Source organism: Triturus cristatus, chromosome 1_2 (genome assembly GCF_964204655.1).
Source record: "Triturus cristatus chromosome 1_2, aTriCri1.1, whole genome shotgun sequence".
In the NCBI taxonomy this organism is placed as follows: domain Eukaryota; kingdom Metazoa; phylum Chordata; class Amphibia; order Caudata; family Salamandridae; genus Triturus; species Triturus cristatus.
In genome coordinates, this window is record NC_140580.1 from 588,469,301 (window position 1) to 588,487,634 (window position 18,334).

An 18,334-nucleotide genomic window follows, 5' to 3' on the forward strand; every position below is an offset into this window, starting at 1 on the left:
CAGGACCACTGCTTCCTGTCCAGACCGGCACCATCGGAAGCACAGGTCTCCGCCCTGACTGAATTGAATGGAACTGACAGTGGCTAATAACTGGCAACAAACGGTGGGTATAGTTAAAACTGTTGAATCGTAATTTACTGTTACATACAGGTCAATCGAAAACGTGTTAACCTTATGTTTTAAAATATTATTATTTTATTTTACTTATACATATTAGCAATACTTGAAGGAAAACAATATTCCAATGAAGTAGTGCAATCAAGCGAGTACAAATATTGGGCGTATGAATAAGTTATGCCCCTCTGATCCTTTTGGGCAATTTCCTGCAGTAATTGAAGGTGCGGTACTCCTCTAAGATGGCTGGCGCTATCTGCCATCTGTGGATGGGAAGAACACTAGGGAACATGTCTGTCTTCTGTGTCTCTTGAAGCTGCCGCTGATTCTACCACTGTTGGTTTGGGCTTTGGGTGTCGGGAACATACTGCTTCACAGGGTGTGCAGGGACCTGAGTGCGGACAGGGCTAGTGCTCGCTGGCTTAGGGGCTCAGGATGGAGTTCTCCAAGTTTATCAAGACCCTGATGGTGGATAATATACAGCAACACTGACCTTTCCACCTGCCTGTAGAGGGAACCCTGTGATTGACTGGCCACCACCTCATCCTATTCTCCCCAGCAGTGTAAGACCAAGGAGCTGTGGCAGGTACATGTCAACATCAACTCAATAGATAAGAGGTGAGGAGTCGCCATAGCTCATAAACAGTATATGTTACCGACCTGTATCTTAGAAATACGTTAATGTTCGCCACTGTATCCCAGAAATTACGTAGGTTTCTCTATATGGATGCAGAAATGATGTCCCAATACCTTAACTGTGCACATTCTCCACTCCATTGTTGAACTGAAGTAATCTTTGTGTGCTGGTTTCTTTATTACTTCTTTACGATCAAGACCCACCACTAAACACTTACAAGGTCCCAAAGGTAAGACCTATTGGCTATGCCAATTCTTTTTTTTCTTTTTTTTCTTGCCCTTCCTAATGAGATTGTTAGTTATAACATATGACTGCAAATCTATTTTGAAGGGGCAACACTGAAAAATAAAAGGAGGAGTAGAAGTGCAGATAGATGCTATAAATTGACTGGGAGTGTGAAACTGCATTTTCAGAACGGCCTGTATTATCTATGACTTTTCAGACATTCTTACATGCACCATTTTGCTCTTACGGTTTTCAACATTGCCAAGTAAAAGTAACTGATTTTTCAACCTCAGGTGAGAACCCTCCCCAACAGACCATATTCTTGTAAGTCAGGTTTGCTTGCTTCAGTCGTGTACAGTAATTGGGGCCAGATATTTACATCCCACCACTCAAAGCTCATCAGCCTCTAGTGCACTGGCTTGGTGCAACCATCTCCATTGGAGAGAGGTTGGTGTCAAAGAAGAAGTAACTCGACAGTTGGATGGGGATAACCACGAGTCGCCTATGGGAAATCTGTCTGAATCCAATGCATGGAAGAGTCACTCAGTGGGTGTTATGCATAGTGCAGTGAAAATATGAAGTTTATTGGAATCCATGGAATTCCATCACAGTATGATATGGCATATTCCACATTTTATTATTCTGCAATTGCCCCATGTGGCAGAGGCCTTTATGGGCAACACAACTGACTGAAAAGATGTATCCTGCTGAAAAAGGACCTGCCTAGTTTGATATTACCTGGGTAGGGCTGGGCGGATAGTTGAAAGGGATGGAATAGGGCAAGCTTTTGCACCACCTCCATTCATTGGACAGATCAGACTCTTTTCACCTAGTCAAAGGCCACACGCTCAGGCAAGGCTTGGGATCATGAAGTCTGTGCAGCAAAGGATTCTCTTTCATTCTTGCAGTCTTTTAAAGCAGATATTATTTGTTTTAATGTTATTCACAAACGTCTGCAGCAAGAGAAGCTCAACTCAGTTCTATCTAGAAGTGCAAACAACAGAAGTACCAATGAAACCCATATGACGCCCCGTTGCTGGGACAGCAATGTGCGCTACAAATCGAACTAATAATAATAATAATATGAGACACTAGAGAAAAGCAGAGCTGCTGTCCACGTATAAAGGAGAGATGGTTGGAATTGAATGTGGAAAATATTGTCAACAGTAATTCAAATATTAGTTCTCATAGCATCAGCTGGCCCATCTCTGCACCTATATCATTTGGCAGTGTATAATATTATAGTGAATTTTTATTCACAGGACCCCCAACCTGAATGTCCCATTCAAGGAGACAAATCATCAGACCCTTCCAAGCTACTGTTTGTAATTAACATGATTCGAAATCCTCGATTTGTGAGGGAAATGTAAATTAATTGGACGTAGTTACTTTTCTATGTCTCCATAGAAATTAAGAATCAAGTGAATGTGATGGACATCACATTGAGAGCCCCGTTGTGGCATTGAGAACTGGCAGCTAGATAGTATAACATTGTGCGGCCCTATACCCTTGCTCCTTCAGCCACTGCGGGCTTTCTTTTAGATTGTATCCATCTTCAACCAGTAAAATACCCCCGTGGAGCTTAACCACAAAAAACATTACATTTTACACCTTTGCACAAGGTCCATGCAGACTACAATGCGATGTTTGTCGTAGTTAAAGACATTCAGATATTCACTGGGGTCTTTTGGCGTGGAGTGTGCTAGGCCAGGCACACTAGTTGCATTAATGATATACCCAGATATCAGTAGATTTGATTTTTGTTTTTGCTCGATCCTGTTCGAAGTCGAAGGATGGAAAGATGTTGGGAGCAGTCATACAGTTTTTTTTTTCTTTCATACAGTGACAGATGAATTAGGACAATCTTATTTGAAATATTCTTGGGCAGATGTAGGAATTTTCATCTGTGATAGTTATTGTATTCCAATTCAAATACAACCCCATTGGTTTAGTTATTTAACAACATAAGGATCTGGTTGCTAAGCATTGATCAAACAATAATAAACACATAAAATAATAAGATGCACAAAGGCAAAAAAAAAAACAACATCAAATAATCTAGGAAGACTTGTTGCAGACAATAGCCAGATGTATGGACATTCGGAATCAGTTGCATACTGCAGAAAATAATTGCCTTTTCTGTAAAGAACACAAATGAACGTACGAAAATATATAACCAAAAACGCCCTCAATGCTCCCAGGAAGATTCAATGAGTTATTCACTCTTTGCTGACAATTACGAGTGATCTGCAGGGCAAGAGTTCGAATCCTAGCTAGATCAGCTGAGCATTTCGTCGTTCTAAGCTGGATACATTTAGCATAATTAACCAAGGTATGTATAAGATTTGTAATTTACATTGAATAGAAATGGCAACATTTGATATTAAGTGAAAAATACGAAGAAAATAATAATTATTACTTACATTTTATTGTTAAGTAGTCCTGGGAGAAATTATTTTTATCCCCACATGTAAAACAAAATGTTTGTGTTTTATATACATCATGTATAGGGTCAGCCACAAGAAAATTGTACGAGAGAAAACCCCTTTATGAAACTAAAGCATGCAAGATACCAGCTCAACACACTGCTTATTGCAAGGTCACGCCTTCAACATTGTAGGACAACACAAAAGGATGCAGAATCATCTCAATATCACTACATCATTAGTTAAAGTATGTATATAAGTCCTGTCTCGAAGCCTCCTTCCAAGCTCTTTTCCAAATAGAATGCTGACAGACACCAGCTGCAGAGTTTTTGATTGGGCGTGGATCTCTTTAAGAGATAACGGGATTCATGTCATTAGTAATGGTTTTTCTATACTCTAGTAAAATAGGCTGGGAAGAGAATGTCTTCTGTAATTCTGAGGTGTGACCATTTCCTGACACAATCTGGGCAGGAGTGTTTTTAACTTTTAACTGGGGTGTTGCAAGAGGCACATATGATATAGGTGACATATCTCTGGCTGAAAAAACTTTGATTAGAACATCCATCCTTAGCTCTTAGCTATGTAATCTTCACAGCTTGTAGGTTGGAAAAAAACTGAACTTGCATGCCTCTCGCAGGACAATTGAGACTACCTTTATAAATCAGGAGGGACTCTATTACTGTTTGTGCGACTATAGTGGACTACAGTATTAGCAGTTAGTCGCAATCATTAGTCGGAGGGGTGAACTCAAACACATGGTTGGTGGGATTAATACAGGAGTTAATGGAGAATAGATATTGTTAGGTTGCATATATATTTGTTACGTATTTCATTTAGTGTGGACCTAGCTAGAGGGAGCATCTGGGTGCTTTTCAGGAACCATTTTTTAATAACCAAATTTTATTAGTTTGAGATAAATACACCACTATACATCTACATTACATTACTTCGTTTGGACCTCCCCACCCTGTGTCCCTCTATAAATCATTTTTATGGTAGCAGGAACATGTCAAGCTTGAGGTGCTGCACATGAAACTGTATTGTATGTGAGATTGGATAAAGACTCAATTGCAGAAATCAGGATATCATTGGGGAACGGGCAGGATCATGAAACTGGGACAGCACAAGGTAGTACACAAATGTCTGAAATAATTTAAAAGATAATTTTGGAAAATTAAAATTTGGACACAAACACAACACCATTAATAGAGCTGAATCAATAATCACAATGGAGACAACACAGTACCCGTCTTAAAAAAAAAAAAAAATGTCACACAGGTTCTCAGGATTTCTCCCCTTTCCTTCCTTAAACTCTGTCACCAATTACAATGTGGCTGTTGACCAACTTTTCTACTCTGTTTCAGTGGGAGAGAAGCCTGCCTTGAACCCCTCAGAATGTGAGTGCGCAGTCGCTCGTCAAAATTGCAATAATATAAGAGGCGGTGCTCACTGAAGCAGCTTCCTCAGAGATACAGAAAATTAGAAGCAGCTGTCGGGTCGTCGAAGATAAGGGTCCAAAATAATCACTTCCAGGGACATCTACTCTTTGAAATACAGTCAAGAATAGCCTTGTTCTCCCACTGCCACAAAATGTAAAACATGAGGCAACAGCAGTGGGCCTGCCACTGCTGCGACTGCGCCTCAGCTGCTACACAGCTGTCTTCGCGGACCCGGGACTCAGCGTTCCATGCCAAGCTACCAATGCTTGTAGAAGTTCATGCAGGGATAACAATAGTTAAGAGATCACAGAAATAACAGTGTTCTTAAATAAAATAATGTAATTAGAGAAGACCAACAGAGGATTTAGATGTCAGGCAACTGCTGCAACAACAAATGGCAATCATTTCGTGAAGTGTAGGAACACAGTGGGAGCCACAGAGATCTGAAGGCTTTGGGACTTGTGTGGGAGGAAAGAAGAAGGGGGCTTGGGTTTGTCAAGGCCAATCGTGACCAACATTTTCTTCAGCACAGAGTGTCCGGAGACTAACCATGGTGGGCAATTGGGAAGCAGCCTGGTTGGCCTCGTCCACATTTGCTGGTCTAAAAATCCCTGCCTGAAATTGTCTTCTATCTGACAAGGAGAAGGCGGCAAATTGTGAATGTTAAGGGTGAGAATGCAGAATCGAGGACAGATAGGGTAGAGACTAAAAGTCCATTAATTTCTATTCATTAATTACATGTGTACTGCACCCCACGAAGAATTGATCTGTTGCAGGATGCCGCCAGATCAGTAGCAGAAGTTGCACTTAAAATGTGCCTGGGCAGTGACCTCGGCTTGCCGAGTTAGTTCGTGGAAGGTGAGTGAGAATCAGGGGTTCACTTATGAAGGGAGTAGGATTGTGACTAGGGCTGGACAATAGTAAAATTACTCATATGTCAAAAAGTATATGTCTTTGTAATGATGATTTGTGGGCATCTAACCTAAGACAATGGCATGATCCCTCTAACAAAGCCGATTTTGAATGGTCAAAAGCTCTTTACTACATTAAAGAAAATACAGTTCTCTCTAGAAGTATATATGCATCGAAGTATAAATGCATCCTTTGAAAGCTATAACAAAGTGTCGAGAAATTCCAATGGCTCTACTGTACCAGTAAAAAAAAAATCACAAATCTGCTCAATGCAATCATTCTTTTAAGTTCTCAGGTAAACGCCATATCGTAAGAATCTCATACTCCTGGAAGGAACTTGTAGTGTCACCAAGGACACCAAAGCACTACCAACTCTTAGATTTTTTTTAGAAAAACCCACAATCTGATGGTCATCTCAATCAAGGCAAATTTCTTTCAGAAGAAAATACATAGGGCCATATGTAGGTAATTTCTATTTACCGATTCCTAAATACCGAATTTCACCGATTCGGTATTTAAGAATCGGTAAATAGAATGTAGGTTAAAAAAAAAAAAAAAAAAGTAAATTAGGAATGAATGGGAAGCCATTCACTATTACCGATTCCGTAAATACCGATTCGGTAATAGGGGGAGCATATTCAAGGGTGGCAGGGTGTCACATTGACACCCTGTTGCACCCCTGAATCGTGCATGTGTGCACATGTGGGCTACATACATGCCCTAAGGTCATGTATGTATGCCACATGGCACTTTTAAAAATGCACAAAATTGCTTTTTAAAAGGTATTCAGTATTTACCACCAACCTGTAGTTGGTGGTAAATAACAAATGCTTAAACCAAAAATGCACTCACTTGAGTGCTCCCTACATAGGATTTAAGGATTCGGTAATTTACCGATTCCTTAAATTAAGGAATCAGTATTTTACCGATTCCTTAAAATAACGAATCGGTAAATTACCGAATCCTTAAATCCAGCCTCCTATATCGCAAAGTGCTAAATACCAGTCAGTAACGGTAAATTTACCGATTTTCGGCCGTAACCGACCGGTATTAGCCCACCTACATATGGCCCACAATGCCTTAAACCACTCATCTGATTTATTCAAATGTATAAACTTCAATGCTGCTGCTGGCCCAATTCTTCTTTTTCCTCAATCACAGAGCAAATTTTATGAATGTGTTGACTTCTCCACAAATAAAATACAAAAAGATTGTAGACTATGTTCTCAAGTCTGATAGCCATTTCCAGTAGTAAAAAGAAAATCCAATACATGCACCTATTTCACTCCAATAATGGAGGTCTGTCTTTACAGAATTCTAGTCTCAAACTGACTTTTTTATTACAGAGATATTAATCCAGCATATTTTATTTAAATAAAAAAAACGTCATCTATTTAATAAATTATGATGTAATCTAATCAATGCCTTTTTTAGGAATGGTGCCTTCCCAAACTCCCTCAAGACAGTATACATCACTCCATTACTTAAAAAGCAACAGATGACCCCCAACAATGTCAGCAGGTTTCATCCTGTCACAGACCTGTTAAGAATGGATAAAGTTCCAACTTAAAAATTATACTGAGTAGAACAATCTTCTAGTTCCATATCAATCTGGCTTCCATACTGGTTGCTCGCCACTTTCAAGATAATTGACGATGTTCATTGTATCTTGGATGATGGTGCATCATGCCTCCTAAGTCTCCATGAACCTTTGTGCTGCACGCATTATAGTGGATCAAGGACAGCTATTGGAGGTCTTTGAGCATTGAATGGACATTAGTGGTGAGGTTCTGAGATGGTTCTTGTCCTTCCTTTAAAACCACTATCACCTGGTCAGGTTAGGAGGGTTCTTCTAGAAACATACACAAATAATATGTGGTGTAGCACACGGTTCAGTATTGGCTCCTTTACTCATTAGCCTATATGTAGAGTCTTGCTGAAAGAAACATGTGTAACTGTATTTCAATATGTGGATAATAGTCACATCTATCTAAAGAGATCATCAGCCTTCAGAATGGAAACTCTGATGAACTGCTTATCTGTCCTTCACAACCAAATATCAAAACTCAACAAATGTATACCCAATTCATACTATTTCACCAGCCTCGAGACTTAAGTTTGAATCAAATTAGCTAGACAACCTTGTTAACACTGGTTTATCACCTTCCTTGTCTAAAGAAGTGAGATCACTAGGAATATCGCTGGAATCAAACCTGAAAATGTCAAAATAAATTGAGAAGAACACACTAAAGCCAGAGCTGAATTACAACTTGATCAAAAATACGAAACCTTTTCTACCCCAATAGGACTTCCAATATGTTGTGCTACCATAGGTTATTTCAAGAACTGACTTTGGTAATGCACTTCTACTAGGCTCTTCAAAGTTTGCTGTAGCGCCCATCAAAGCTCTGCTATATTCTGCTGCCAGAGTGAGATACGCCAAAAAGAAATTTGACAACATTGCACCAGTTCTCAAAGATCTTCACTGTTTACCTCTGGAAACCAAGTGAAAATTCGAGCTGGTCTGCATAGTATACAAAGCCCTACATCTACCTGGATATATGTACCAGGTGCTAATGATTGAAGGAACTGACAGAAAACTAAGAAGCATGCAAAACTTGATTCTGGAAACTAAGCAGTTCTGAACTAAAAAAAGCTACTATGCTAGCATTTTCAGGAGCAGCTCCAGCCTTATGGAATTCTCTAGCAGTCAAACTAAGATGTGCTGGATCACTCTTACAGATCAAACAAACTGAAAACACATTTGTTGAGACTGCATCTGGTATAACAAATGATGATTGTACTGTTAGGCCTAACTCTTACATATCCTCTATTTCTTCTCACCTTTCCTGCTGAGACATAATTCAATTTACCTTCCTGCCTCTCACTCAGGCAGAGCTTAATTCTTATCGTTTTGAGCTGTGAAACAGAGACAGGAACTCTAGAAAGCACCTCACATGGAGGGCTAATTGTTTTAGCAAATTCTTCCCTATCGTTCTCCAAGATCCATTATTAGATTTTGATTAATTTAGACTGGAAAATGTGTGACATGTAGAAGAGAAAATATGCCACTGACTAAAAAATAAATCTGCAAACCTTAAAAAAAAGACTGATTTTAAAGCATACCTTTCATATACATTGGGGTTGACACACAGAGCCTCACTCTCAATGAATCTGGACCCTCACAAGCTGCAGATTTTGTTTTTAATCAGTCAGTCACACAGTTGACATAAAATAACTAGATAATCAGTCAAAGACTATAATTTATATCGAGTCCCTTTCTAAAAATGTCTCATGGATGGTTGGCGGGGGCTTCTCTGCATCTTCGAAACCACAAAATTCATTTCTTTCAGACTTGTTTCCCTTCTGTCAGCAATCTCTTTTTTACACTCTTCCGCTTGGAAAAAGGCTCTTCGTTCCAGGAGGAACTGAATTAATACAAACTGGACTCCGTGCCAGAAGTTTTGGGGAAGATTCAGTTTCTTTGGCTTACTTCGTTACTTGCTGATGCCCAAAAACCTCAGCAAAAACTGCAGAATCTCTTTTTTTTCTTTTTTATAACAAACTTAACCCGGATTTTCAATAATGCTTACTCAAGAAAAAAAAAGTCTCATAGCGTGTCCAGGATCTCGGGGCCTGTGTGGTGATTTCACTGGCTCCAACGAAACCCACACCTAAAATATCATGCACCCTTTTCCGTAGAAAGTGTTGTGCATCATCTGGACTTGTAAAATTTTCCAAGAGAAGCCAATGCGAAATCTGAAGAATCAGGATAGCATCGGGCATGAAATAGCACTGCCGAGTAACTGCTTTATGCCTGCCTGAAAATTTCATAATTCTTTGCATGTGATTGTATGTCCTCTTCCTTCTCAATTGGGGAGGCTAATGAAAGTAAGGGAGATTGTTGTTTCCGGCTTGTCCCTCACTCCTCCATTGCTTCCCATCTGTCCCCAAGCCTTCAAGATGATCTTTGCCCCATCACCTCTGTTGTAAGTATGGTTCATGACGCCCTATTTGTAATAATTCTCTAGTTGTAAACAAAATCTCTAGATCAGGGGCTGTATTCCCCGGGGCGCAACGGGCGTGTGCGCCCTCTTTGCGTGCCCCCGGGGAACTTTGGTATTACAGAAAGGGCAGCAGATACCTGTGCGGCCCCTTCTGTAATACCAATAGCGCTGGTGCACATAAAGCGCCAGCACTATCTTCTCCTCTTTTTTAAAAAAAAAAGACATTTCATTGTCATTATAAGACACATCAAGTAGAGTAGTTCACAATCATGACCGTTTTCAGAGAGTAATCGACATATTGTAACACTCAGTAATTCCGTACACAATAAAGAGACATAGAGATACAGGTATGCCCACCCCACCTCTATAGTTTTACCAAAATCCTTTGCCGCACATTGGGGATTTCTCATGGCATGTCCGTTTTCAGGTTAGCAGTCACTCAGGCCCGAATCTGAGTCCTCGGTTGTAGTAGCACATATGTTTCCCCGAAAATTGTTCCATTTCCTCCACACTCGTGTTCATTTTCGGGGGCATCCCCTGGTAACAAAGACTGCCTTTTCTGGCACCATGGCGCTATCCAGATCATTTAAATTAATGACACCAATCATAAAGTGTTGTACTCAAAAAGAACGATGATGATGAAAACGCCGGAAGACGAAATTCTCCAATCCTTCTTTATTCAGAGGAAAGTTCGAAAAATGGTGGAGAAGTTTCAATTAGAGGATTTCAAATGCTTGACATTCAAAGCAAGACTGTTCCCAATGCATTTCGGGTGTTCTAAGCACCCTTCTTCAGGGGTAATCTACGATAAGTGTATACAAATATGTACTGTGTAAGAATATACATAAATATTTCATCATAATCAAATACATAATGGTGAAGCGGCCTTACAATTGCCGGGAGGGAAGCATTTAAATAATGGAAAAGATGGTTGTTGGAACGTGAGATTAGCGTTAAACTTCACAAGGAGAAATCCAGATGGTATAACCAAAGACACCAAGTAACTCTCGTGGGTTAGTGCTGTCGACGGCTTATTGATTGTAATGTGAGAAATAAAGTGATGAGGAAGAGCCCGGAAAGAAAAAGAAATCCGATAACTACCGTTACCAAAAAGAGTAAGAGGTGATAAAGAGGATTTTCAAAAATTAAAAAAACGTGTATTATAAATCTTTAAAGTGGGTATGTTTACTTTACCTTGGAATGACAGTCATGGTGGTTAACCCATGTGTAACTGAGCTGATGGCCAATAATATTGTACACAAGTGGTGCGATCAGCAGTCTCTCACTGGCAGTGGTGTCAAATGAGTTGTCTCAATATCTAACCGGGAAAATGATACAAATGCCCTGAGTGACTCGCATAAAATATAAATCATGTGAGATAGTGTCCCGTTTCTTATGCAATAGAAGTGTGTCTCTCACCTATGTGTACGTGGGACGCCGGATACCTTACTCGAGACTTGACTCCAAGTGGTAGAAGGATCTATTCTATACGAAACGAAAAAATAAGAGAAAGGTTTCTGTGTAATATAAATTAACTATGTGCGTGCAGTAAATGAGAGTTACTCTACAAATAAAATGCACTTACTGGTGTAGAATCGTAGGAATCCAATGTCATTAGCCTCGGTGAACGCGCTGGCGAGATTAGCAATGTTCATTACGCGACGGTGTTGACGCATGTAACTCATAAAAACGGCGGTTTGACGCTCACCGTCGAAAGTAGTTGATATGGAAATAAGACTGATAGTTGTCAGAAGGAAAACTATGCGGCCATCTTTGTGTGATAACGAGAGTGTGATACGAGTTAAAACGTATAACCACGAATCCCAAGAGCAGAACAGAGGACAGCAAGACACATTAATAGCCTACTTATTGCAAATCATCGGTAATTGACAAGTGAATACATGTGAACAGTGAATGATACTATGTGGAACAAACGTACAATGATGGACAATACTAGCAACCTTAGTGCCTGCATTGTCCCGAATTGCTAGCAAAGCTCTGCCGTTTTTTTGAACGTTCACATTCTAAAGTGTTTGAACATGAGCCATGTGATCTCAGACGTACATTGTCAACCTGAAATGAAGATAGTTCAATATGACAAACCAAATTCTACAAAGAGTGTTAGCAATTTGTTACTCATAGTGAACACGCAACACATATAATTATGGAAAAAATATTAATCATAACAATATCATGATAAGTCTTAACAACTGAACTGGGTTAAAACCAATTGTAATTATAAATCGAAACAACATGTCTGAGAGCAAATAATAAAGTTACATGTGCATACTAACTGCAGCGATGTGATGTTACTAATTTATGACTGAATAACACCATATATTTATAAGTGGTGTCCGGGTATCCATCTGGAGTATGTCGTGACTGAGGTAAGGTGAACTTTGGGTCAATATACAAGGCTGGCCCTAGAGGAAACAAGAAAGTTCTAATTTGTCATTAAGACCTTTTGGAACCATGGTATCAAGGTACCTGATCCAAAAGGTTTCCCTTTTTAGGTCTCGCTGAGCCCAGCGCATGGGCGCTGGCTCGGAGAGACATTTTGTATGTGGGCTTTTCAAAGTGCTGCTGGCTGGCCTAACGCTTGCGTTCACGCGATCGTGCACGCGCGAAGCCAGCCGCCAGCAGCACTTTGAAAACTCGTGCGTCATCGCGATCACTTTCGCTTTCAGAGCGATCGCGATCACGATGACGCACGCGCACACACAACTCCCGCTTCTCCCCCTCCCCCACCACATATTGCGTCTCAGGCCACTCGCGCGCAGCCAACGCTTGTTTCTCTTTCCTCCCGCGGGACTTCAGAATGAGATTTAAGCGTTTTGAGCTGTGAAACAGAGACAGGAACTCTAGAAAGCACCTCACACGGAGGGCCACCGGTAATGCCTCCTGCCATAGAGTTATCTTGGGAAGGGAGCATATTTCAGAATACAGAGGGAGCCCAGCCGGACACTGTCACTCCTTTCAGCGTATCTCCAGAACTAGAAAGGCTTCAAGAGAAATATAGCGAGGAGAAACCAGGATTACATCTGTAGGCGCTATTCACATGCAGTTTGGGCTAGCGTAGTCTTCTTGCTCCATGTCATCAAAAACATAATGTTTACAGTCCTGGATATTTTGGGCATATACACATAGATCTATTCATTGTGTGTGAATAAGGACACTGCAACAGTGCGAGTCACTATTCTGTGGGTTTTAAGTGTGGATTTTGCATTATCAAACCTTTATTTTCATTCCCGGGTGGTCTGTTACTGGTACATTGAGAAGTAATTGGGTTGTCCTGATGGCATTGTCTCCCTGACAGTGGTTTAATGCTGTCCTGCGGTTTATTGGTTGAGGCATTCTATTGGGGTTTCTCGCACCCATCCTCATCGTGAACGAACCAGATGCACCCAATGGTGGTCCTCTCTACTAAATAACAAGCATTTGCAATGCAATAGGTCTCGCATTTATACGAGTTTGAGCTATTGGCATTGTAAATGACAATGCTTTTTATTTAAGTTTGGTTTTTTTAAAACATAAATAAAAGGCACTGTCATTTACAATGCCAATAGCTCAAACTTGTATAAATGCGAGACCTATTGCATTGCAAATGCTTGTTTATGATGTATCTGGACATGTCTCTATCGGTATGTGTGGTAATAATCTCTAGTCCAGAGAATCTAAAAATTCTCTGTACTAGATTTGAGAGAACTCTTGACAAGCAAACCTACCGTTGACTCTGAACTACACAAAGGCATGCAAAAATGTCACAATTGTTCCCACTGCAATAATGTTCTTGTTGGGAACTCTATATCACATCCGTGGTCTGGTAGATCAATACAGCTAAGATTTACTGCCAACTGTAATACGCAGAATGTTATTTACGTAATTTGTTGCCCATGCGCTCTACATTATGTAGGTAAAACAGAAAGTACACTAAGGACACGTATCACGGAACACAAAAGCAGAATTAGGACAAGATCACTAAATTCACCATTAGCCAGCCATTGGATATCAGCACATCATTCCATTGCACAACTTAGATTCTCTGTACTAGAGATTATTACCACACATACCGATAGAGACATGTCCAGATACATCACACAAAGGGAAACCTTTTGGATCAGGTACCTTGATACCATGGTTCCAAAAGGTCTTAATGACAAATTAGAACTTTCTTGTTTCCTCTAGGGCCAGCCTTGTATATTGACCCAAAGTTCACCTTACCTCAGTCACGACATACTCCAGATGGATACCCGGACACCACTTATAAATATATGGTGTTATTCAGTCATAAATTAGTAACATCACATCGCTGCAGTTAGTATGCACATGTAACTTTATTATTTGCTCTCAGACATGTTGTTTCGATTTATAATTACAATTGGTTTTAACCCAGTTCAGTTGTTAAGACTTATCATGATATTGTTACGATTAATATTTTTTCCATAATTATATGTGTTGCGTGTTCACTATGAGTAACAAATTGCTAACACTCTTTGTAGATTTTGGTTTGTCATATTGAACTATCTTCATTTCAGGTTGACAATGTACGTCTGAGATCACATGGCTCATGTTCAAACACTTTAGAATGTGAACGTTCAAAAAAACGGCAGAGCTTTGCTAGCAATTCGGGACAATGCAGGCACTAAGGTTGCTAGTATTGTCCATCATTGTACGTTTTTTCCACATAGTATCATTCACTGTTCACATGTATTCACTTGTCAATTACCGATGATTTGCAATAAGTAGGCTATTAATGTGTCTTGCTGTCCTCTGTTCTGCTCTTGGGATTCGTGGTTATACGTTTTAACTCGTATCACACTCTCGTTATTACACAAAGATGGCCGCATAGTTTTCCTTCTGACAACTATCAGTCTTATTTCCATATCAACTACGTTCGACGCTGAGCGTCAAACCGCCGTTTTTATGAGTTACATGCGTCAACACCGTCGCGTAATGAACATTGCTAATCTCGCCAGCGCGTTCACCGAGGCTAATGACATTGGATTCATACGATTCGACACCAGTAAGTGCATTTTATCTGTAGAGTAACTCTCATTTACTGCGCGCACATAGTTAATTTATATTACACAGAATCCTCTCTCTTATTTTTTCGTTTCGTAGAGAATAGATCCTTCCACCACTTGGAGTCAAGTCTCGAGTAAGGTATCCGGCGTCCTATGTACACATAGGTGAGAGACACACTTCTATTGCATAAGAAACGGGACACTATTTCACATGATTTATATTTTATGCGAGTAACTCAGGGCATTTGTATCATTTTCCCGGTTAGATATTGAGACAACTCATTTGACACCACCGCCTGTGAGAGACTGCTGATCGCACCACTTGTGTACAATATTATTGGCCATCAGCTCAGTTACACATGGGTTAACCACCAGGACTGTCATTCCAAGGTAAAGTAAACATACCCACTTTAAAGATTTATAATACACGTTTTTTTAATTTTTGAAAATCCTCTTTATCACCTCTTACTCTTTTTGGTAACGGTAGTTATTGGATTTCTTTTCTTTCCGGGCTCTTCCTTATCAATTTCTTTCTCACATTACAATCAATAAGCCGTCGACAGCACTAACCCACGAGAGTTACTTGGTGTCTTTGGTTATACCATCTGGATTTCTCCTTGTGAACTTTAACGCTAATCTCACGTTCCAACAACCATCTTTTCCATTATTTAAATGCTTCCCTCCCGGCAATTGTAAGGCCGCTTCACCATTATGTATTTGATTATGATGAAATATTTATGTATATTCTTACACAGTACATATTTGAATACATTTATCGTAGATTTCCCCTGAAAAAGGGTGCTTAGAACACCCGAAATGCATTGGGAACAGTCTTGCTTTGAATGTCAAGCATTTGAAATCCTCTAATTGAAACTTCTCCACCATTTTACGAACTTTCTTCTGAATAAAGAAGAATTGGAGAATTTCGTCTTCCAGCGTTTATCATCGTTCTTTTTGAGTACAACACTTTATGATTGGTGTCATTAATTTAAGTGTAATACTGGTTTTCACTGTTTAGACTATTGAATGAACAATTTGTGAACACTCAAGATTGAGTACCCCCGGTAGTGCTCTCTTTGTCCAGAACTACTAGGTCCTGGTTTATTTACTTCTTTTGAATCGGTGGTCGGGTGGAACCACCTCAAAGCGAGCACACCAACCTCAGAACTTTAATGCACATGATGCTAAATTGATACCTCGAATACATTGAGTGCACTACAGCTGTCATTATACATTCTTTGAGCTATCGAGTTCATGACACCACTGCCGGTGGGAGGGTATTGCTTGGGCTCCCCAATGTCTTGCAATGTTCCTTTTGGCTAGGGTGATGCTGAGTGTTGCCCAATCCAGTGCTGCGTGATTTAGATCTGTGGGCTCCCACACATTAAGCAAACACTTCCGAGGTTCAAAACCACACACCTGGGTGATCGTCGCCATAACCGCCCTCCAGTATTGTGCAATGTGGGGGGCAGTTCCATATTGTGTGATAGAAAGAACCAGTGAGCCCACAACCCCTCAGACAAAGTGGCGTGTCTGCCCTCCCTATTTTATGTAGTGTCGACCGTGTGTAATATGTTCTGTGCAGTATTTTAAGTTGGACGAGTTTTAATCTGGAAGGGGTCGCCACCTCCCGCGGGGACTCTAGCGCGTCCTGCCATTCCTGTTCGTCCAACTCCCCCACCTCTGCGCAACCAGCACTATCTTCAAGTGGGCGTTCCCTCATTTGCATGAGAGCGTCCCCAATGCAAATGAGAGAATCCCTTTGCCTCTGTGCCCGTGCAGTATTACAGACACGGGCTCAGAGGCAAAGAAGCCCTCATGAGGGGCACTAACAGTGCTCATGCTATAAAGTGGCGCACTGTCAGTGTGCCAACTGAGAGCAGCCCTCTGAAGGGGGAAAGGGGGTCCCATGGATCCCCCAGACATCCCCTTGCAGCAAGGGGATCTCTATCCCCTTTAAAAGGGCAGGCGGGCTGCCGCCTGCACAGTGAAACACAAAGCAGCTTTAAGGCAGTCGCTCCGAATTTCACGTGAGTGCGCTGCCCCCTGGTCAGCACCAGTTCGCTGCTGCCCTTGGGGCAGTGCATTATCCATAATGCGGCACACTGTCCTTCATTGGGTCGGGCACACCTTTTTAAAGGTGCGCCCAGCTCAATGAAGGAAAGTGTGCTGCATGTGTAATGATGCCCATGGTCACCTTCTTCAGAACAGGGACACAATCTCCGCCATGCGCCAGGATAGCACCTTCAAACCCAGGCCAATATTACCCATACCAAGCCAGGTGAGGTCATTCTCAGCAACCAGAACAAGGATCAAGCCACATTCAGACTCCATACAGAGCCTCACCTTCAGAACTCACCATCAACTCAGAAGGGTGCTTCAACAATATCCCATCCCCTTCCCAAATGTGTTCAGGATCCTTTCAGGTGCAGGGTTCTCCTACCCCGCCCCCCCCCCCCCACACCCCAAGGAAAGGTTATGGTGGTATTGCCCAGTGTTAGCACATCACAGATTTATTTAAAGAAACGCTCCCCTTGTATGCAAAAAATGACAGTCATGAAATGGGATTATGAAGACATTTTTGGCAAAAGTGACAAAAAATGGTAGAAGCACAAAGAATAAAACAGCAACATGGGGAGTAGGAAGCGCACAGACAACTTTAACCAATATGTTCTCATGCACTTTAATGCAGTATCAGTTTGCCACACATGTGACCCAGTCATGCAAGTCAATTCACCTCGACTCTGCTGCCTGTTGACCATGCCACCCAGAGTCCATCGCCGGTCCAGGCGCCGCAGGTGAGCTTTGCGTCTCTTAGTAACTGGTGGGAAACATGAATGAAAACAAAGAAAAAGAAAGGAAGATGATGGGGAGATGAGAACAAAAAATAACCATGAAAATTACATGGAAGACCAGCATGACACTCTAAGTGATTACATGGAATGCAAAAAGTGATATGTATTAGTCAAATGGAGGAAACAGGTGAACCTTTTGAGATCTGGATGCAAGTACAGAAGAATCACGGTCTTCTCTTTGAAAACAAAGAAGAATACCCTTTTATTGCTTGCAACCTCTCGATGTTTTGGAACAACATGTCCTAATTTAGCACACATGATCTACAGAGTGGACAGATCATGTGTTCGATCATGAGGCCAAATAAATTACAGCTCAGCCTCTAATTCTTTTTAAATGTATGAACAAACGTGCAACGAGCTGCCAAGTGTTTTGCAAACCAAATGTTTGGCTTCCAAAAATAAACTACATTGAGTAACTCTCAAACCACGAGGTCCGCATGAAAGAGATTCCACACAGTGTTAGTGTCTCTACTTGGTCTCGAAGCCTCTGCCACTGATAATGGTATGCAGAACGAGGAACTGGCTGAATGCATCTCTAGTCTGAAGACAGTTACAGTCCTGAATGAGATTCGCCTTTAAAGGGGACCACTAATGAAGGTTATCACAAGGAGACTCAAACCCCAGACAGACATCAGCATACAAATGGGAAGCCTAGAATCATTGCTTCTCACTGTTGTCATTTTTATAGTGCACTG

The 18,334-nt window shown here is 41.0% G+C and overlaps 1 protein-coding gene across 6 annotated transcripts in view; it reads right to left on the bottom strand.

The window, feature by feature from the left end:
* The window catches only part of SH3PXD2A (SH3 and PX domains 2A), an 822,832-nt gene that overhangs the window by 76,459 nt on the left and 728,039 nt on the right, over nt 1–18,334 (bottom strand). For 5 of the 6 annotated variants that reach the window (XM_085606748.1, XM_085606734.1, XM_085606742.1 and 2 more), the window contains one exon: nt 17,522–17,605. The exons of the other annotated variant lie outside the window; for it this stretch is intronic. In XM_085606748.1, the coding sequence (XP_085462874.1) occupies nt 17,522–17,605 (84 nt within the window). The remainder of the gene's footprint in view (nt 1–17,521; nt 17,606–18,334) is intronic. 6 annotated transcript variants of the gene reach the window in all.